Source organism: Tetrahymena thermophila, assembly GCF_000189635.1.
Source record: "Tetrahymena thermophila SB210 genomic scaffold scf_8254062, whole genome shotgun sequence".
NCBI classification, from domain to species: domain Eukaryota; phylum Ciliophora; class Oligohymenophorea; order Hymenostomatida; family Tetrahymenidae; genus Tetrahymena; species Tetrahymena thermophila.
Genome location: NW_002476037.1, coordinates 21,981 through 42,368, shown reverse-complemented (window position 1 = coordinate 42,368; position 20,388 = coordinate 21,981). Strand labels below are relative to the sequence as shown.

At 21.6% G+C, this 20,388-nt stretch overlaps 8 protein-coding genes across 8 annotated transcripts; 3 read left to right on the top strand and 5 right to left on the bottom strand. All coding sequences in view use genetic code 6, as the record gives it.

Annotated features, from left to right (window-relative positions):
• Positions 1-568: 568 nt before the first annotated feature.
• Positions 569-1,649, bottom strand: TTHERM_01298570 (Hypothetical protein; the record flags this gene model as incomplete). The annotated part of the gene is made up of 4 exons (XM_001029797.2): positions 1,189-1,649; positions 872-1,041; positions 707-807; positions 569-649 (listed from the first exon to the last, which is right to left on the bottom strand). The coding sequence occupies exons 1-4, from the start codon at positions 1,551-1,553 to the stop codon at positions 569-571; spliced, it is 717 nt and encodes a 238-aa protein (XP_001029797.2). The 5' UTR covers positions 1,554-1,649.
• A 1,616-nt stretch (positions 1,650-3,265) lies between these two features.
• TTHERM_01298560 (kinase domain protein) lies at positions 3,266-6,243 on the top strand (the record flags this gene model as incomplete). Its single annotated transcript, XM_001029796.3, has 8 exons — positions 3,266-3,379; positions 3,507-4,431; positions 4,715-5,102; positions 5,164-5,324; positions 5,386-5,684; positions 5,747-5,845; positions 5,906-6,097; positions 6,154-6,243. The coding sequence occupies 8 exons, from the start codon at positions 3,266-3,268 to the stop codon at positions 6,241-6,243; spliced, it is 2,268 nt and encodes a 755-aa protein (XP_001029796.2).
• Positions 6,244-6,923: 680 nt separating this feature from the next.
• TTHERM_01298550 (hypothetical protein) lies at positions 6,924-8,411 on the bottom strand (the record flags this gene model as incomplete). Its single annotated transcript, XM_001029795.3, has 4 exons — positions 6,924-7,686; positions 7,758-7,944; positions 8,014-8,153; positions 8,212-8,411. The coding sequence occupies 4 exons, from the start codon at positions 8,409-8,411 to the stop codon at positions 6,924-6,926; spliced, it is 1,290 nt and encodes a 429-aa protein (XP_001029795.1).
• An 817-nt stretch (positions 8,412-9,228) lies between these two features.
• TTHERM_01298540 (hypothetical protein) lies at positions 9,229-10,353 on the bottom strand (the record flags this gene model as incomplete). Its single annotated transcript, XM_001029794.2, has 1 exon — positions 9,229-10,353. The coding sequence occupies one exon, from the start codon at positions 10,351-10,353 to the stop codon at positions 9,229-9,231; it is 1,125 nt and encodes a 374-aa protein (XP_001029794.2).
• A 1,636-nt stretch (positions 10,354-11,989) lies between these two features.
• TTHERM_01298530 (EEIG1/EHBP1 protein amine-terminal domain protein) lies at positions 11,990-14,089 on the top strand (the record flags this gene model as incomplete). Its single annotated transcript, XM_001029793.2, has 7 exons — positions 11,990-12,104; positions 12,164-12,288; positions 12,355-12,451; positions 12,555-12,660; positions 12,727-12,845; positions 12,899-13,719; positions 13,907-14,089. The coding sequence occupies 7 exons, from the start codon at positions 11,990-11,992 to the stop codon at positions 14,087-14,089; spliced, it is 1,566 nt and encodes a 521-aa protein (XP_001029793.2).
• Positions 14,090-14,661: 572 nt separating this feature from the next.
• Positions 14,662-15,739, top strand: TTHERM_001298529 (DHHC zinc finger protein; the record flags this gene model as incomplete). The annotated part of the gene is made up of 4 exons (XM_012800590.1): positions 14,662-14,779; positions 14,992-15,301; positions 15,414-15,419; positions 15,535-15,739. The coding sequence occupies 4 exons, from the start codon at positions 14,662-14,664 to the stop codon at positions 15,737-15,739; spliced, it is 639 nt and encodes a 212-aa protein (XP_012656044.1).
• A 974-nt stretch (positions 15,740-16,713) lies between these two features.
• On the bottom strand, positions 16,714-18,820 carry TTHERM_01298520 (intraflagellar transporter-like protein; the record flags this gene model as incomplete). Its single annotated transcript, XM_001029792.3, has 11 exons — positions 16,714-16,875; positions 16,931-17,011; positions 17,076-17,204; positions 17,270-17,546; positions 17,675-17,800; positions 17,853-17,959; positions 18,092-18,150; positions 18,269-18,354; positions 18,458-18,532; positions 18,597-18,688; positions 18,800-18,820. 11 exons carry the CDS (start codon positions 18,818-18,820, stop codon positions 16,714-16,716), a joined length of 1,215 nt encoding a protein of 404 aa, XP_001029792.3.
• Positions 18,821-19,551: 731 nt separating this feature from the next.
• TTHERM_01298510 (hypothetical protein) lies at positions 19,552-20,343 on the bottom strand (the record flags this gene model as incomplete). Its single annotated transcript, XM_001029791.1, has 1 exon — positions 19,552-20,343. One exon carries the CDS (start codon positions 20,341-20,343, stop codon positions 19,552-19,554), a length of 792 nt encoding a protein of 263 aa, XP_001029791.1.
• Between the last annotated feature and the right edge of the window lie 45 nt (positions 20,344-20,388).

Sequence of the window (20,388 nt, the reverse complement as noted above, 5' to 3'; positions counted from 1 at the left end):
TATCTCTAATTCAAAATGCATGAAAGCCAAGTATGTTAAATAAAAAATATTCTAATAAACCAAACTCAAATTTATTTCAAATATTTCTATAAATAAATAAATGTTTATTAATTTGTAATTATTTGTTAATGTTTAACTCATTCGTTAAAATATTTTGTTTGAATAGTTTCAAAGCATTTGAAAAATGATGAAAATTATTATTAATTTATTTTGAATATCATTATTGAACAGATGTAAAAAATAAAAAATTTCGTCAGCTACAGGATTTGAACCTGTGCGGGTAAACCCAGTTGATTTCGAGTCAACCTCCTTAACCACTCGGACAAACTGACTATATGCGAATTTACTTAATAACTTAAGCTTAAAGATTACTAATATAAACTGGCATATTTTTGAAAAAGAAGTTTAAATCAAAATGATGTGTTTTTTCTGTATCTTAATTAACTGTAAAAATAAAATATAAACACATCATTAAATAAGAGTCTAAAAATAATTATAATTTCATTCATTAAAATTATTTTTATTATTAATATAAATACAAATAGTAAAATAAATTATTTAGTCTTTTTCAGAGATTAGCAGGAATAAGCAATGCACATACATTCATACCATCTTCAGCACAAACATTAAAAGTGGAGCAAGCTTCAAACTAAATTAAAAATAAAATAATAAATAATATGTTTGCATTTTTAAATAAATGTTTTACAGTAGGAAGTATATCAACTCTAATTTTCTACTTGGTAAATCTATCATAAATAGATTCTTCTAAGAAGAATTTTTCTTTTCCTGTACCTATAATGATATATGCTATATTTTTAAAATAAACATTTTAAGATCTATTAACAATAAGCTTAATTATTTATTTATTTACATGGAGCTGGCTTAACTACTTCAAGGAAATCTAAAGAGTGAGCTCTAATATCTGAAGCTGTTTGCACATCCCATAAGAAAATTTATTAAGGAAAAATCATTACACTACCTGGATACCAAACTTAATTAACAGAGAAATAGCCATTACCTAAACCATAAACCTATGATACTCTTTTAAATAAGAATTATTATTCAATTCAAAGTAAAATTTCAAAATTAAAAAGCTAGTCTATTTTTCCAAATAAAAAAAAGCTTTTAAATATGGAATACAACAAATGTGTGCATGATTTTTATTATATTATAATAAATTAAATTTACTATTGTTTCTTCTTCAAGAATTCTTCAGAAAAATTAAAAACGTCAATTGTAGGATTAACATTTGATTTAGGATTATAGAATTATCCATCCTTAGCTATTTGAAAATTCTAAATGGGTAATTTAGTTTCTCTATTTTTTAACTTTTCTTTTATTTATTATTCATTGACAATAGTTCTTTATACATCTTGATTTTAGTATTATTTCAAGATTTCTTACATCTTTTTTTATGCTTGCTCTTAATCATAAGGGTTAAACTTATCGCTAAACTATGCTTGACTTTTATAACATCCTAGCTACTACTTAATGGTATTTTATAAAATTTATGATGCTATTTATGAAAGTTTTTTAGAATTTAGGAAAATCATTTGTTTATTCTAGGTAGTGCTTTATTATTAACCAAATAAAAAAATTATCTATCTATTTATTCGTTTATTTATTTGATATTATTATTTTTAACTAAAATATTAAAGATATCAAAAAATTATCACTATATTAAAAACTTACAAACATTCAACTTATTAAAGATATCTATCAATCAATTATTCTTGATTTTTCTTAATTAAACTTTGTTATTATTTAAAATCTTAAATATTTTGAAAATATTTTGCAAGAAAATCATATTTTATTTTTTGTCTAATTTTTTATCTCTTATGAGTTTTTATCATATTTATAGATATTTTCATTGATATTGCTAATCTTATTGTATTTACTATTATTATTTTTTAAAAGCTAGTAAAATTAAAATTGCTATGTTTCATTTATTTTTATATTTTAGAAATTAATTAAATAAATAAAATTGCTTTGAAAGATTATTCATTTTAAAAGCAAATTATCATAAATTTATTTAAGTAATAAGGGTTAAATCATTAAAAAATTTAATTTTCAACTTTAGAAAAATATTTTAAATGAAAAAAACATATTTTTCTTTTTAAGTAATGCAGTCTAAATATGTAAATTTAAATTATTAATTTTTAAATAGTAAAAGTATATTTATAAATCATAAAGCTTAAGGTATATGATGATGAGGATGATTATGACAAAAATATTAATAACAAAAAAAGTTAAGTATGTTTAAGTTTGAATTCTTGGCTTTATATTAAAAAAGATATATTTTTAAGTGGAGTTAAACTCTATTTCTTCTTAATTATTATTATTAAATTGGTATTTTTCATAAATATTTTTTATAAAACTAAATTAGATGGTCTTAAATTATAACTGTTAGTAGTAGATTTGTTAAGATTTAATTTATTAGAACTTATCAAAAAAATGATGAGCGTTTCATTCTATTGACTATTATCAAGTCTTAAATGATAAATATCTGGAAGTATTTACATATTAAAAAAAATAACCACTTGAATTTATCTAAAACTGTTTGTAAAATTCTATTTAGGAGAATCTTTTTTGATTTGATAAGTGTAATAAATTTAACAAAATTTGCTCAATTAAAGACTTTTTTAAATTACCGTACTTTTAATAAAATATAACTATGAGTAAAAATCAAGGAGCGCATTTTAAACTTTGTATTATAGAAGGTTTTTAATAATTAAGTTTTCAAATTTTAATAACATCTAGTGAGTGATGTGCTCATCAAATCATAAATATTTCTAATATAAAATATATAAATAAATGTCAAATAATTATGAGAATTTCTATTTTTTAAGTTCTAAATTTACTTTTTAATAAATATATATTGATTAAATATATTATAAAAGATTCTCATATACTTTTTCAAATATTCAGAAAAGAGAATTGAAAAATCTAAAAAATAAAAATTTAAATTGATCAATTACTATAAATTGCAGATTATGAGTGAACTATAGATAAAATCTTTGTTTTTTTTCTAAATTTGTTGTATTATTTGATTATTATTTTTACTTACCTTACCTACTTCTTAGGAAATCATAAATTAATTAATGAGCTGATTAATTTGTTAATAACCTCAGAAAATTTTATATTTGCAGTAATAAATTTTAATCATTAAAGATTTTTGCAAGAATATCCTAAATATAATAAATAAATTTAAATAAAATTTGTTTTTATCTAAACATAATTGGTTAAATAGAGTAAAAAAAATACGATGTTTGCTAAGTTTTTTGGTTAAAAAGAAGATCACGGAGATCTCAAAATATCAAATTTAGATAAGTTCCCTTCAGATATCGACAAAGCTAAAATTAGAGCCTAGGCATATGCTGTAAAATTAGCTTATTTAACTTATAATTTATTAGTTTTGAAGCATTTTGAAACAAATATATTTTTAAAATATGGAGATTTTATGATAAAAATGAAAGTATTAATTTAATTTAATTTTTTACAAAAAGGACTCATTGACTGCCAAGCAAATCAAATTGTTTTCTCGTAATGTCTAAGTTAATGGAGAAGAAGTAGAAGAAAAATATAAAAAAATTAATAACTATTCTGGTAAGTATATCAGAGAAGAGTCTATGAGTCTTTGGTGTGAGAATATTGATCTCTACTTTTTAGGTTCAGGTTATCCTATGTATTTTGATTTTGTTAAGAGTTGTTTGATTATACTCTTCTTAATCTTTGTATCTAGTGGATCTTACAATCTATTTTCTAATGCCTTGATGGGCTCAGATTGTTTAACTATATTTTACCACCCAACTAATACTCCTAATGTTCCTGGACAACCTGAAATAGAGCATGGTTGTTAATACTCTTGGACTACTATCCTTTCATTTGCTAATAAAAGAAATAACGCAGATCTAGTTTAGCTTTAGGATATCATGAATTTTATTACAGTCATTACAATTGTTTTTGTCTTACAATATCTTCGTATTAATCAAAGAGCATTAAATGAGGACTGTGATGGTTTACTTATATCTCCTAGTGACTACACTGTTTGGGTATAGGGTGTTCCTAAGTACGAAAAAAGCAATGAAGCTATTGATCAACTAATTAAAAAGGATATTAGCGACTAGATTCATGAACTTTACATTAAAGATAATCCAAAAATGGCAGATACTTTCTAAATAGAAAATGTAACTGTTTGCTACAGCTTGGAAGAAGTAACAAGACTAAATACTGAAAAAGATTAAATCATAGCAAAATCATAAGAATATTTGAAGAAAGGAGGATAAAAGGAAGATGAAGATTTTAAAACATTGATTAAAGAGTTAGAAGATAAGTAAGAAGAAATTATGAAATTAAAAAAAGAATATTACGATGGATCTAATTTCGAACATTTTACAGGTCACGTTTTCATTACTCTTAGCACTGAGTTAGGTACATTTATAGATTATATCTCAATATAAAAAATATAGCAAGATACAGTTTTTAAATGAATGGCATAAGTACACATTTAAAAAAGCAAAATAATAAGAATAAAAAATATATAATTTAAAACCAAAGTATAAATAAATACAACTCTTTTTAGCAAAATAAGCTAGAAATTTTAAGCTTTTTTTTACTACCTAAGTAGTTTTAAATTCAAATACTTGATTTACTTTAAAATGCTACTAAATTAATTTATATAAACGAAAAATATTTTTTTAAAAAAATTAAATAGCCAAAAATATTTTAATTGAAGAGCAAGATTCAAACTGCTTTAACATCTGTAAGAAAAACAAATAGCTTAAATTAAATGGTGAAACTATTGAAATTTTACCTGCTCCTGAACCTACAGATGTTAATTGGAACACATTAGGAGTTAGTTCTAGATAATAATTCATCAATAATATTATTTCAGATATTGCTACCTTCTTTTTACTCACAGTAAGCTTCTTTATCATTCTAGGATTAATGAAACTTTAATCTAGTGCTGCTGAAGATTACAAAAAAGAACATCCTAAAGAACCCAATGTTTCTCTCTCAGTTAAGATTTTCGCTCTTTTTATATCTATTGTTATTCCTGGACTCAACTTTGCTCTTTAAATCTTTTTAACCAAACTTTCACTGTAAATTTATTTCTTTTAGTAAAAATAGCTCATTCATAAATTTCTCAATAATGTTTATTAGTTTTGAAAAGCATCATAGAAAAACAAAAGAAATAGCTTCCCTAGGTGTTAAGCTTGCAATCGCATAATTCATTAACACTGCTGTCATTACTTTCTCCATTAAAGTTATGTTTGATCTTTTTGATGATCGTTAAAAAGCCGAAGATAATATTTACTCAGCAAGTAATCTAATATAAAAAAAGCTACTTTTTGTTTTAAAAAAATATATAAATCTAAAAAATAGGTGGATTGATTTACAATCAATAATTTGTGTTTATTACTAATGCCTTAATTAGTGGTGCTAGCTTATTAGTAGATGGTGGTAGAATCTACAAGATTTTCAATAGAATGTTCTTGGCTAAGTACTAGTACCTTACTCAGCGTTAAATCAATACTCTTTATGAAGAACCTGAGCACAATCTTGCATTCGAGTACAGTGGATTGTAGAAAACTATGCTTTTCACAGCTTTTTATGCTCCTTTAATCCCTGTTGGTATTTTATTCTCTATGCTTGGTATTATGCTCCTTTACTTCATTCAAAAGGTAAAATAAACATTCTTACTAAAATCAAATTTGATATTTAATTGTTCTTTAATTACAAAAAGTACAAAATTCTTAACCATAGAACCATTAGATATTCAATGAGTAACTTGCTTTCACTTGAAATGATAGAATTAACAGAATATATTTTACCTATTTACTGCGTAATTTTTTATAAATAAATTTTTTTATCTAATAATTTTCTAAAAATAAAATAAAAATAGCTTTCAAACATAGTCTTCTCTTATATTCTTAATTAAAATTCTCACATCTCTATCTTTTCAGCTTTAGCTGTTGCTATTGGTATTTTTAATATTTTCTTACCCATGAATGCTATCAATGAATTCTTTTTCTATGTTAAACCTTGCCCTCCTCTTAAAGAAAAATATTCTGAGAATATTTCTAACTTTTAGTTTGTAAATTTTATTTTTTTTTTTAATCCCTTTAATAATTTTAATATTTCTGCCAATAGGATTATGATAGAGCTAACCCAGCAACTGATGATTATGCTAGAAAGCTATATGTAGAAAATGAAATTAAGCTTCATAAGCAATAATTCTGAATAAATAAATGAGTCAAAGATTTTTTTATTTCAGTGTTTTCCTTACATTTTAAATCAAGATGTTTTTAATTTTAAGTAAATATATTAGTAAAATAATAAATAAATAAAATATTTTTTTTTGTTTGGTATTTTGAATTAACAACCTTTAAAAAGTTAATCATAATTAATTTTACAATATATAAAAACAAATATAATTTTGTAGTTAATATTTAACAAATTTCCAGAATAAAATTATTAACTAACATTAATTAAATTAAAAAAAATCAAATATATTTTCTTCAAAATTATAATATTTAATAAAAGTAAAATCTTCAAATTTTTAAAATATAAACTAAATTGTTGATTTATCTAATTCTCAAATTTAATGATTTTTTCAAAATTAATAAAATAATTATCTAAAGTATAAAAATAATATTGAAAATACATAAGATTTTTATAGTTTTATTTTTTTACTTATTCAAGTAGTAAGCTAAAAATTAATATATTAATTTATTTATCATATTTTAGAATAAATGAAATATTAAAGTTAATATGTTTAATATAAAAGCAAATTCTTTTAAAGTTATTTTATATTTTGTATTTAAGAACATAAATTTATTTATTACTTATTATTTTAATTTATTTACTTTATACCTCATTTTTGACTTTTTGACTAAAAAAAAACACAAAAACTGAGATATTCATAATAAATCAATACTAGATTAATATATTTATTTTTATTATTAATTAGGAACTGTTTAGATATTAAATTTATTATACTAGTTATTTTACTATTAAGAAGATGTAAATGAAGGTGATTGATTTTATTAGTTTATGTTACTATTTATATTGAAGTTAGTAGCTTAACTATTATTATATGACATATTTATTTACATGAAATTAGAATCACTTCTAGATTAGTTATTTCTATTTAGGCCTTCGTTAAACGAATTTATATTATTATTTTGTCCATTAAATTAAAAAGTTAATCTATTTTAATCTACACAATTATTATCAGTTTTAAAAAAGTCTTCAAATACTTTGGAATTATTAGCCTAGGATTATTCAACTGAATGTGATTTATGAATTTACTAAAACATTGAGGAATTTTATCCAAAAAATGGACACTCATCTTTTATATATGTTTATGCTGATTAGTTAGATTATTAGGCTGTGCTTAGAGATTAGCTTCTATTAAAATTTCCTTGCTATTAAGGCTAGCTATTATATACTTAACTACCAGATTTTTATGGCTATTCATTTTAAACCCATGAGCTAAAATTAAATCCTGAAAAAGGATTTGGTTAAATATTTTCATTTTTTATATTGCTTTAATTTTATTGTTTAATTCCATTGAGCTAGTTTTAATTACTATTATTTTGCTGCTAGGTATTTTAAATTTTAGAGTCTTACCCAAACGATTAAAATACACCTTTAAATTAATTTTCTGGTTGTTTATTGTTTCTAGATTTATAATATAAATAATTTATGATATAATAAAATAGACATTTTTAAATAATCAGATAATTAATTACTCTTGATTTTTGTAAATTGGGCCATTGAAAATCTGTGGATTAGGTCCTTTTATTTTGCTAACAACGTTATTATATCTCTCTTTTTCTAAATTTATACGATTTAAAGTATCTTCATCAATATCTTCAGGATCACTATCTGATAAATTTCCATCTTGTATGTAAACATCATTATTTTTATTACTCAACCCTAATTTTCAAAATAATATAAAGCAAATAAATAAATCCATCCGTATAAAAAAGCATATCATATATATACCATGTTATCTGTACTAAGAATTTATTTCTTAAAATTCAATATTGTTGATGAATAATTTTGATTTATCTGCATATGCTTCAATTCTTGCCATATTTTTATGCTGATCTATATTGAATTTCATTTCATATTTTCCAAATTGACTATTTTAATAGAATTTTTAACTATTTTGATTCTTTTTTTTATATCTTAAAATATTACCCTGAACTTGTTGAAATCTTTTAACCATCTAAAAATAATTATCTCTTGCCTGAAATAACTGAATAATATAGAACTACTTCATGTCTTTCTATATCATCATCTCTTATCTCAAAGCCAAAATCCCACTAATACTTTTTTTTAGTTCTTTTGATCTTTTTGCCTACATCTTCACATATATGTCTAAAGACAATTGCCTACATTATTCTTCTGACTTATTTAATATTTTTAATCAATAAAGATATATATTTTAATCAAATTTTTATAAATTAATTGATTATTGACAAAGAGTTTATAATTTTATTTAATACACAATTGTCTTAAAAATGATAAATTACTAATTCCTTATTCTCAAAATTTGACCAAATTTAGATTTTTATCTATCAGGAATGAATGAATAACAAACATTTTCAAAATTTTTTGGTTAATTACTAGTTATAAGTATTTTTTCTTAAATTATAAAATTCTTCTTGACTTATCTATCCTATTATTGACTGTAATCTAAAATTTATTAATGCATCTTGAATTTAAGTTACTAACAACTTTTAGAATATCTCACCAATAAAAATTTTCAAAGTAAACAAAGAATTCTTACTTTAGTACCAAAATAATTAATTTTAAGATAATTTTTGTTCAAATTTTATTCTATAAAATAAGCAAAAAAGAAGTATTTTTTTAAATTTAAATATCTCTAGTTAGTGAGTAAGTTGCTAAAACTTGGAATTAATTCATAAAATTTTTTTTTAGGATATTCTAACTTAGAAAATATTTAATTAAAAAGTATTTTACAAATAAAATTGAAGGATATTAAATAAGGAATTAAAAACAAGTATTTCTAATTTAAAAATTCGTGTTTTCACATACGATTTTTTAAAAATGAATAAAAAAAACAATTAAAAGATGAAGAATGTTTAAGTGCATGAAAGGTGTTATATTTAATATAAAAATAAATTAACTATTTACAAAATTGTTATAATATAAAATATAAATAAAAAATTATTAAAGTAGTATTTTTTATAATCACAATCTGTCCTTTTAATCTTCTAAATGGAAAGATCTTTTTTTTGGTTTTTTCTAAAGATTTATTTTTTATATAAAACTTTCATCTTCGTGCCCTAAGAAAATACTATCTTCTTTATTCTTTTTGAATGTATTATTTATGTTTGGCTAGCTTTAATTTATTCTAGGAAGTTGAATGCCACTATTAATTTGTTAAATATTTGTTTATGTTTGAAATAAATTATAATTTTACTTTTGTTGGTGCTATATTTCTTTCTTTTAATTTAAATATTAGTTGTATAATTCATTCTCAATCTAGAAAGTTTTTTCTATTTATTCATCTTATAAAATAGTTTCATTTTAAAATACTGCTCTACTAAGTCCCTAAATATAACCTTGTCTTAGTACTTCTTCTAAAAATTTAATTGATTCCTTATCTGAAAATTGCTTCTTTTTTAATTATGAATTAATTGTTTATTGACTACTGTTTATCTATTAGCTATTTGCAGGTTATCTTTGATTTTAATCAGATATCATTGATTAGTTTACTGTGTAGTGCAGTAGAAGAGCTAAAGGATCATTTGTCCTAAGCTTTATTCTGTGAATCTCTGTCCTTGGATTAAACTAACTAATCTTTGGTTCAAATAAACCCATTCCTCTATTGCAATTATAGAAGGTTCTTTTCTATAAAGCGTTTGATAAATTCTTTTCAACATTAACTAACTAATTTTTGGTGCTTACATCATGCCCAGCAGTTTCTAGCATTTATTAAATTGTTAAATTGCTTGTATAGAGAGCAGAGGGAGTACCTAACTCCAATGCATATTTTTAGCCATTATCTTTTTTTTGACTAGTTTATTTATTAGTTTTACTATTTTAAGTGCTTTTATTGAAGTCCAAAGGTTTCAAAATTTACAAACTCCTAGCATTTAACAATTGATTGTTGTTGCTAATATTCTACTATTTATTTTGAAAATTTTATTCTTATTATGGCAAAAGATTTTTCTTTTTTTCTTAGTAGTTTTTCCTCATACTATACAAGTGTTAATTATTTAACCTTGTAATAACAAACTTATTCTTATTCCTCATAATTTCGTTTATCTGATCATTTGATCGAAGCAAAATATTTAAATCATCAGTGCTCATTTTGATTATATTGTTAAGAAATCAATAAATATATTCTTTATTGATGAAATATATCTTAAATAATATTAATATTATCAATTATCAACACCTTATAAAAGCTTGATAATTAATTAGCTGTATTTCTAATTTTTTATAATTATTGTTATTTAATATTATTTATTACCTCTTTAATTATATTTTAGGCATTTATAACTATTTCTATTAAGTAAGTCCTAACATATATCACCTTATTTATTTTTATAATTTTTTTTTTAATTGGAAGCTAAGCCATTTAATAGAATAGTGATGAATCAATTAATTCAACCCTTTAAAAATACCTAAAAGAAAATAGATTGATTATATTAAATTCAACAACTTTATTTTGCAAGCTTAAGTAAACTTAAAAAGTGTTGAACGTTATAATTTATTTTTATTATGATTTTAATATTGAATTTTCTAATACTTAATTACATGTGTTAATATTATTAACATTCGTATTTAGTTTATTTTTTAAAATTATAAATATTTTTAAATATAAATAGCTTGGTTTAAAATAACTGAAAAGAGTTTTTATTAAATTTAATGATAACCAAAAATAAATTTCAAATATTTTTAATCTATTTTAAACTATTTAAACTTTTTAAATATAAACTCAAAAAATTTTAATTTACTTTTCATTCATGGCATAATTAAAACTAAAAATTTTTGAATATTAATTATCTAGATCATAATATTTTTGTAATTTATAATAAAAATTGATATAAATTAATTTCATCTATTCTAATTTAGAAGCATTTGTTTAGATTTTTAATGGATTAAAATAAACTTATAAATAGTAAAAAGAAAAGTAAAAAAAAACTTTAAAAACATATTTTTGTAATAAAAATTAACACATTTTAATAATAAAGAAAAATAAATATTTATATAAAACAATTTAATGGTTCAATAAACTTCTTAATAAAGCTTAGATTTTTTAAAATGATTAAAATTTATTTTAAAAATTTAAATTCTAAATAACTATTTTTGATATAGATTAAATAAAATAACTCATTAACTTATTAAGTTAAGCTTGAAATTTTTATAATTTCCTAATAGGTGTTTTTACTAAATAAATCTCAAAGGCATTTAAGATTAAAGTTAATGGTTAAATTATCAAAAATTTATATAATTTTTACTAACTAAAAAGTACTGATAATAATTATAATATTATGGACTGATTGATATTTATTTTCTTAAACTATTTTAAAAGCTCTTTCATTCATTTTTATTTAACGAAGTAGATTAACTTAAATTTATTTATTAAAGAAAAGTAGATTATTATAATGAAAATTTTATAATTTTGAATAATAAATTTGTTAATCTTTTCTATATTTAGTAATATAAATGTAAGAAATTTTATAAGTTTATGATTTATTTATTCAAGTAAATTTTACATAGTTATAAATAGATATTACTATTCATTTAAGAATGATTTATTCTTCATATTAAATTAAGATTTGTTTGTATTCAAACAGATACTTTTAAGAATACATCATATATTTATTAATTATTTATAATAAATAACAAATTTTTTTAACATCAAAAAACCAAAAAACTCAAAAAGCAATTTTTTATATTCGCAACAAAAAAATTATAGGACAAGACACAATTTATAGCTATGAATACAAACATTTAAAATATTTAGGCTTTCAAATTTAATTATGATGTCAGTTTGTAAAAGATAACATTAGCAATTTCTTTTCCTTGTAAAATTCAGGTAACACTAAAAAGAGGTAATATTTTTGATACTATCAATAATTTTGAATATTAAAATTATGTAAAAATGAAATAGGAACTTAAAAAATAGAAAGTTAACAGTTCGATTTAGAAAATGGAGCTGCTAAAATGGAGTAGCTGTTGAATTTATAAACTAATCTTTACTTGGATTTAGAAAATAAAACATTTTTGGAGAAAAAAGTGAGTTATTTATTTGTTATTTTCGTCAGTTGGTTAAATATATTTTTCAAATAATTTATTTAACAGGCAACTTTTACAATCTTAATCATTACCCCAAAAGGTCAAAAAGTAGCTGGCACATGTCAAATAGATTTAGCTCATTATGCTCGCAACAAGATTACAAGTAAAAAATGTTACAATTAAATCAAACAATACTTTATTTTTAGTCTCATCAATTGTTAAATAAGTATTTTTCCAGTAAAATTAACTTTCTATTTTAACTTAAGATAAATAGGAATCTCTAAAATTAGAAAAGTGTCCTGATAAAAATGCACTTTTTACTTTCAATATTGCTACATCCATAGTAGGTTAGGTAGAATTCGATAATATGAGGTATATTTGTTGATTAATAATTAAAATATATTGTATAATATAATGATTTTACCTTTTACTTAAAAGTATGTCATCAGTAGCAAGTAAAGCTTAGAATGAATACTTGACTCATGAAGATGTAAAAAAGTCATAGCATTCACGAAATCCATCTTAAAATAATTTATAATTAGAGTCAGAATATAAAAGTAAAGCTTTTTAAAAAATTTAACTAGCTTTTAATTCTATTAATTTGTATTAGGTCCTTTAAAGGAAGCTAGTGATACAACCACATAGTCATTAAGCAGTAAATCTACAAATTAAAAAAATACTTCCTAGCTTAAAGAAGTTTAGAAATAGCAAGAAAATTAAAATATCCAACCTGTTAATGGATATCACAAAGAAGATGATAAATTATAGAAATAATTTGAAATAATGAAGAAATAGATTGAAGAATATCAAAACGAAAAGATTACATTTTAGAAAAAAATCGAGTTTTTGTAAAAGAGTTTAACCGAATCTGAAGAAAAGAAAAACGAACTTTTGAAAGAAAAGCAAGAAAGTATAAAATAAATTAACAATTTAAACGAAATTCTACGTAACTAATCAAATGGAGATGAAGGATTAAAAAAATAATGTCAAAATTATGAGAAATAGTTGTAAGAAAAGTAGAAAATAATTGAAAAAAAAGAATAACTAATCTAAGAGTTAAATCATCAAGTACAGAAATTTTAAGACCAAATAGATCAAACTCAACAACAATTAAATTAGAAGACAGAATATATGAAAACAATTTAGGATTTGCAATCATAAATAACAGTCCTTAAAAAAACTAGTTCATAAGATGACCCAAAATTAAAATAAAAAGTAGAAGAACAAGCTGCAATAATTTTAAAATAGTAATCTTAAATAGAGTAAATGAAGTAAGAAACGAATGATCTAATTAGAACCAGAGTTAATGAAGTTTATACTTAATAGCTTACCAAAATAGAAGAATTAGAAACAACTAATAATTAATTAAGAATCTCATTAACTAAAAGTGAATAAAATGAAAGGCTCATTCTTGAAAAAAAATCTTTAATGGTAAATTAATTTATTAATCATTTAAAGTAGGTTCTTACTTATTATAAGAATCGAATATTAAGTTCTAATGCACACTTTTGTTTTAATATAAAATGAAAATACATTTTCAAAAAATTTTTATTAAACTTATTGTGAATTATTAATTAGTAATAAAAATATTTTATTGAATGTATTTTTAATAAAAAAGGAGGAGTTAGAAACAAAAAATAAATAAATTGCTAAATTACAAACAGATCTTAAAAATGCTCTAGATTAATCTCAAACTATGGATATGCTTTCAAATGAATTGGTAAAATCTAAGTAAAAATTAGGTGATTTATATAATAGAGCTATGGAAATAGGAGTATATGAAAAACTACTTTAATATTGAAGCTAAACTCACTTAATTATTTTTTATAAAGAGTAACTACTAACTTAATTACTTACCTATTTATTTATATTAGTTAATTATTTATTTTATACATTAAATGTTTAATGTTCCTTTCTGATATTATTAAAGTTAAAATTTTTTTGTTTTGAAATCACTTTGAAATTTGTAAAATAAATAAATAAATTATAATTTAATTTTTATTAAAATAAGAATTTAATTAAACGAAAAATTTTTAAATTATTTTATGTTTGCTATAAAATTATATTGCTCATTTACTAAATTAATCAAAAACAAAAAGAACGATGAAAAAAAAGGTTGATATTTAAATTAGATTGTATCTTATTATAGAAATTGAGTATTATTATCTTTTTTACTAGATAAATATGATAAGCCTATATGTTGTTTTGTTATTTTTTAGAAGGAATAATATCCACGATTTTAATTTGAATAAATCTAAAGCATTTCTATCTAGTTTGTGTTGATAAGCAATATCTGAAAATTGTTTATAATGCTTTTTATATTTTTGTAATAACTTCAGATTTGTACTTTTAATTAGTTAATTATTAGATAGAATGTATACAAATTTTGAAATTGTTTGCAAAAAATAAGAAAAATCTTAATTTTATTATGGTTAGCATAAACCAATATTTTTCTTGAAGAACAAGCTCATTTTTACAATTGGACCACATTGTAAAGTATTTTAAAAATTAGCAAAATAACTTAATTTGATGATATAGTTCGATAGGAATATTTACAAAAAGTCCATCGTTCATTAGCAAATATTGTTTAATATTCTAAAGAATGAACAAAAAAACATTTGGAAAAAAAAATGTTTTAAATAAAAAAAATTAAATTGTTTTAGATAAAATTATGAGTTAATGATATAAATTTAAAATCAAAAGGGAAAGTTTTTTGTATAGCGATGAGCATTCTACTATTAATATCTATTTTAATGAATGTCAATATATACAAAAAATGTAGAAAAAAGGCAATAAAAATTATTATGGAATAATAAGAAGGAGCTAATGAACCCCTTTCAGAGGAAATTGCTGATAATGAAGTGTCTATTTTATCGTCTTAATTTACTTTATTTTTTTTCTTTCTCACTGTATCTTTGCTTTAACATTTTACTTACTTATGGGTCTTTCTTAAGAATCCAGGTATTGTTTATAAACCAGAGTATAATCCCGCCACTAGTAGGAGAGCATCCATGTAATTTAAATTGATACTATAGCAACTTATGGTATTTATAAGTTGACTTGCCATACTTTTAAATTTAATTCACACAAGACTAAAATTTATAAATTTTTTATATAAAAACTAGAACTAGGTAATTTAATTTAGAGTTTTAGCTTGTATATTAGCTTAGATTAGCTATTAGAATAAGTTTAAATTGTTATAATGCAAATATAAAATAAGTTTTAGCAAATATTTTATTTTTATAGAATGTGCAGTATTTGTAAGGCATTTAAGAATTCATAAAGATGTCATTGTATGTACTGTGAAATTTGCATAGAATAATATAGTCATCATTGCCCTTGGATAGGTAAGTGTGTTGGTATCAATAATCACACGTCTTTCTAATACCTTAAATTTTTTACAGCACTTTATTTCCTAGTAGGGATATTTGTATTATGTTGGAAAATCTGAGATAAAATAGTTTAACTGACTGATTGACTGACTTTCTAGATAGTAAAAATTATATTAGCTCTAATTAAAGTAAATGTAGAAATATGATATAATAACCTTAATAATAATATATAATGTAAGACTAATAGTATTAAAGAACCTTAATTTAATTTTGTAAGTGAATTTATAATTTTATTTGTTGCTATTGAGTTATCTAATATCGAAATATTGATAAATTTTACTAAATTTATGTTGTTTTTTATACCATTTGAATTCTTTTAAATAGCTTTTTAATCATTATATAGAAAACCAAATTTATAGTGGAACTCATTATTTATAATATTTAATTCATTTTTAAATATTTTTATAGGTCAATACTTATTGGAATAAATATTTTAATTTATTATATATACTTAAACAAATGAAGATATTTTTTATCAATTCTTTAAATTGCAAACCTTCCAATCATTAAAATTTTTTTAAAAATGTTAAATTCAAAAAGGATTTCAAAAAGCAATTTTTTAGATTTAAACATTTTGAATTCAAAGAATTAATAATTAATAAACAATACTTAATTTAAATAAATATTTAATATTCCTTTTAATTATTAAATATTTAAATGACTTTTAAAATGAAGAGTTATAAAAACAATCTATCTAAATGAAAAAAAAATAATAATAATAAGAAATATTTAAAATATTAAAATTATTGAAATAGATTGATTGGATTAAATGTTTTGTTTGTAAAAGAAACTAAGTGAGATTTTTAATTTAATTCAAAGAAATACTATTTATACATATATTCAGGTGCAAATTTAATTGATAATTACCAGCTTATTCCTTAATAATTTTTATCTAATTGTAGTTATTAAAAATTAAAGCAATAAAACATGAGATATTATAAAAATGATTAATTATTTGTGCGTTTATTTATTTATTTATTAATGTGTTTATCTTATAATTAAAACCTTTTCTACCAAAACTTTAACATCATTTTCAGAAATCCACAACATCATCTTCTTCGACATTCTCTCCTTCTAACTCATCAAGATGTTCTTCATCTTCTTCAGCTACACCTGATTACTTTTATCTAAGCTTATGTTGCAAAACGGTTTGACTAAGAATTCCAATTCTAACATCCATTTGGCCGATTTCTTCCTAAATTGTTAAGATATATTTTCAAGTAAATTTTATTTATTTAAAAATAAATTACTCTTATTTTTTTTATGGCATCCTTAATTTTAATAACAGGAGATGAATTAGTTTGTTCTTCTCCTTTTGCTTCTACGATAGACTTTTATTTTTAAAAAATTTTAATTAGATATACACTTATTGTGTTTTTTTTAATAGTCAGTTACCTTGATGCTATCATATTTTTCTTTTAATTATCTATATTATTCACCTTATTCCTTAACAGAAGCCTAGAGATTGTTATATTGGGTAACCATATTTTTGTAATTTTCAGACTTTGCTCTATATTCTCCACCCTTTTAAATTTTTATTCAGCATGTTATGAATTCAAGTTAGATATTTAATTTTAAATTGTTATTACAAGATCAGTTAGGTTAGAGTTAATTGATTTTTCTCTCTTTTAAATTTAATCTAAAACTTTAGAAAGATTATCAACCAATTTTTCTAATCTTTAACGTGCTTCAGGTAATGTTTTTTTAACATTACTGTTATATTCTTTGGTTTATTCAATATGGGATCTCCATTCTTTAGCTTCATTTTTTACTTAAATTTTAAGTTTTGGAGTGACTCTTTCTACTTCAATAATCCAATCTTTTTCATTGATTTTTGATTAGATAATTTCTTTATCTTCATCAACACTTTATTTAAGATAAATAAATAAATAAAAATTAAAAAAATTTTAGCTTTAATCAATAATTATTTTAAATTTAAATTTCTTTTTAACATATTTTTTACTATTAACTAACTTTAAAAAAATGATAATTACTCCTTCTTTTATTGACTTGGTTCTCCCATATCGTCATATTCTCCATCACTTTAACTTGCAATAGAAATATTCTCAGCCATATCTGCATCTTCATCATTTCCTTCTATTCTAGTTTCTTCATCAGCACTTTATAATTTTTTATGCTTTTTAAAAATATTCTATTTATAATATCAACTACTTTTATGAAGGTTGTTCCATTTTAGGCTTCTTAAAAGCAAAATTCTTAGTCTTAAGAGCTCTATTTGCTAAATCTAATAGGATTTTACATACTATTTCTCCAGAACCCTTTTATAAAATTAAAATTTAATTTTAATAATTAAAAATATCTATATAGAAAAAAGAGTTTTTTTATAATATGTAATGAAAACTCTCAGAATGTATTGAGATATATATAAGTATCTTTTAAGTAAGAATTACCGATCTTAATTTTATAGGCTAGAAGTCATTATCTAATCCAATTTTTTTCAATTCAAATTCTATTATAATGTAAAAGAAAATATTTATATTTAAACTACTAAAATAAGCTAATATAAGCTGCATAATTAAATCTTGAAGTGAGTAGAATTTAAACCATGCAAATTAATCTTTAATTACAAATGTTATTAGCAATAGAAATAGGATCACCAAATTGGTTGAATTCAACATTAGAATTATTTAACTTGAAAAGCCATTATGCGAGTCTATTTTTTAAGAAAATAAATATCTAAATATATTGTTTTGTTTTCATATTTAATTCTTCATATTCAATTCCTTTTTATTTTAAGTTTCATTTTTAAAATATACCTTGTGAAATAGTTAAATTGTTCATTAGGATTTAATGAGACAGCAAAGTAAGCTCTATTCAAAAGTTTAAGACCACTATTTAATTTATAGCATATAAAATGGATTAATATCTAATTGCAATATCGTGGAATGAAATTACTTTTGAGTGGCAAAATCTCTTTCGTAATTTAAAAGCTTTAACTTTTCAAGGACTTCTTCCATATAGACGGTAGCATCCTCTTCACCATCAACCTTTAGTTAATTCATTAAACAAAATCACTAAATAAAAAAGTTCCAAGCAATTGGCATAAACATGATCTCCCATATACTAAGAGATCCCAATTGCTAATATTGCTAGTTTACTTAAAATTATGTTTCTGACATTTCTTTACTAAATTTTTGATTGAACTATTCCTTTTATTATTTCTTTGTTTGTTTCTTTAATTACTCTTGTTGGTTTTGCTTGCTGGAGTTATAAGAATGTTAAAATATTGCTACAATTTTTATTTATATTTTTTAATTTTTCAAATTTTTATTGAAATTTTGCTTTCAAGATTTTTTAAATTGCAAATATTCTTCTTTCTTTTTTTTCTATTTAATTATTTGCATGCTTATTTGATTTTGTTTGTTTGTATGTATGTTTGTCTTTCCATAGATGAATTATAATGATTTTACATAACTTCAATTTTAATTACCAAACCACTTAAACTTAATAATTAAACAAATCTATTATTTTTACATAATTTTCAAGCCATTATTAAAAAATAGTTAAAAAATAATGCCAAAAAAGAAATAACTTTTATTATTATTTTTATTTTATAAAATATTTTATATGATTTAGGTATTTGTTAATCTTACATTTTATCATAAAAATATGATTCTTATTAATTTAGCTAATTCTCTTTAATCCTTGAAATTTCAATTTTAATCATTTTAAAATGTTAAAAAATTATCATTTAAAATTTTTAAATTAAAATATTTTTTTTAAGCTTTTAAAATATGGGAAAAAAAAATTTAATTCATTAAAACATGTAAAATGCTTTAATCAAACTCAATAAATAATATTAATTCAACTACAATAAATATAAATTATTGGCTGCGCATTTATTATTAAATCACTAAAATCCTTTCCATCCGTTCTTTTTTGCCACCTCAAATCTATTTTTCCAATCATTGCAAACTCCTGAATCAACGCACGGATTTCCATAAAGGCATGAACACCCTTCTTTCCTTTCTCCTCTTAATTTATCTTCCTTTTTCTCTGCAACAAAAGCTTTACTTTCCCTTTAGGCTTCGGCAGCATCATCTTCTTCGATTTACAATCCATACGTTTCACCAGTTATTAACCCTGAAAACGTAGTCACATTATCACTATTTATTTTTTCTTCAACTTTTATTTTATTTTTATCAGATAAATGCATCTTAAAGTTTCCTAAAAATACCGCAGACATACAATATTCATCATCTATAACTTAGCTAGTAATTTATCCATTTATTATTGGGAATTTATTTTTGTAATGATTGTAAGTAATAGTAACTTCTCCATGCACTACTTCTTATTTTTCAACTTTCTATTCTTCTTTTTTTTATTCAACCGGTTATTATACTTCTTATTTTATTTCATCCTATTTAACTTCAATCTTCTTTTCTTCTATTTTTACAGCATTTTATTTATTTTAAGACTTTGTATCTGTTTTAGCTTTTGTAGTAGTAGTTGATTTTACAGCTGATGTTCCTGATTTAGCAGTACTTGTAGATGTTTTAGTTGCTGTAGTCCCTGCTTTTTTAACCGCTGTACTTCCTGCTGGTTTAGAAGCTGTAGTAGAAGTAGTTTTTGTTGCTGCTGTTGTAGTAGTTGTAGTTTTTTTAACAGTAGATGTAGTTGTGGTAGTAGTAGCTTTTTTCATTTTAATATTCTATGGCAAAAATTTTATTAATAGATTAAATTATTT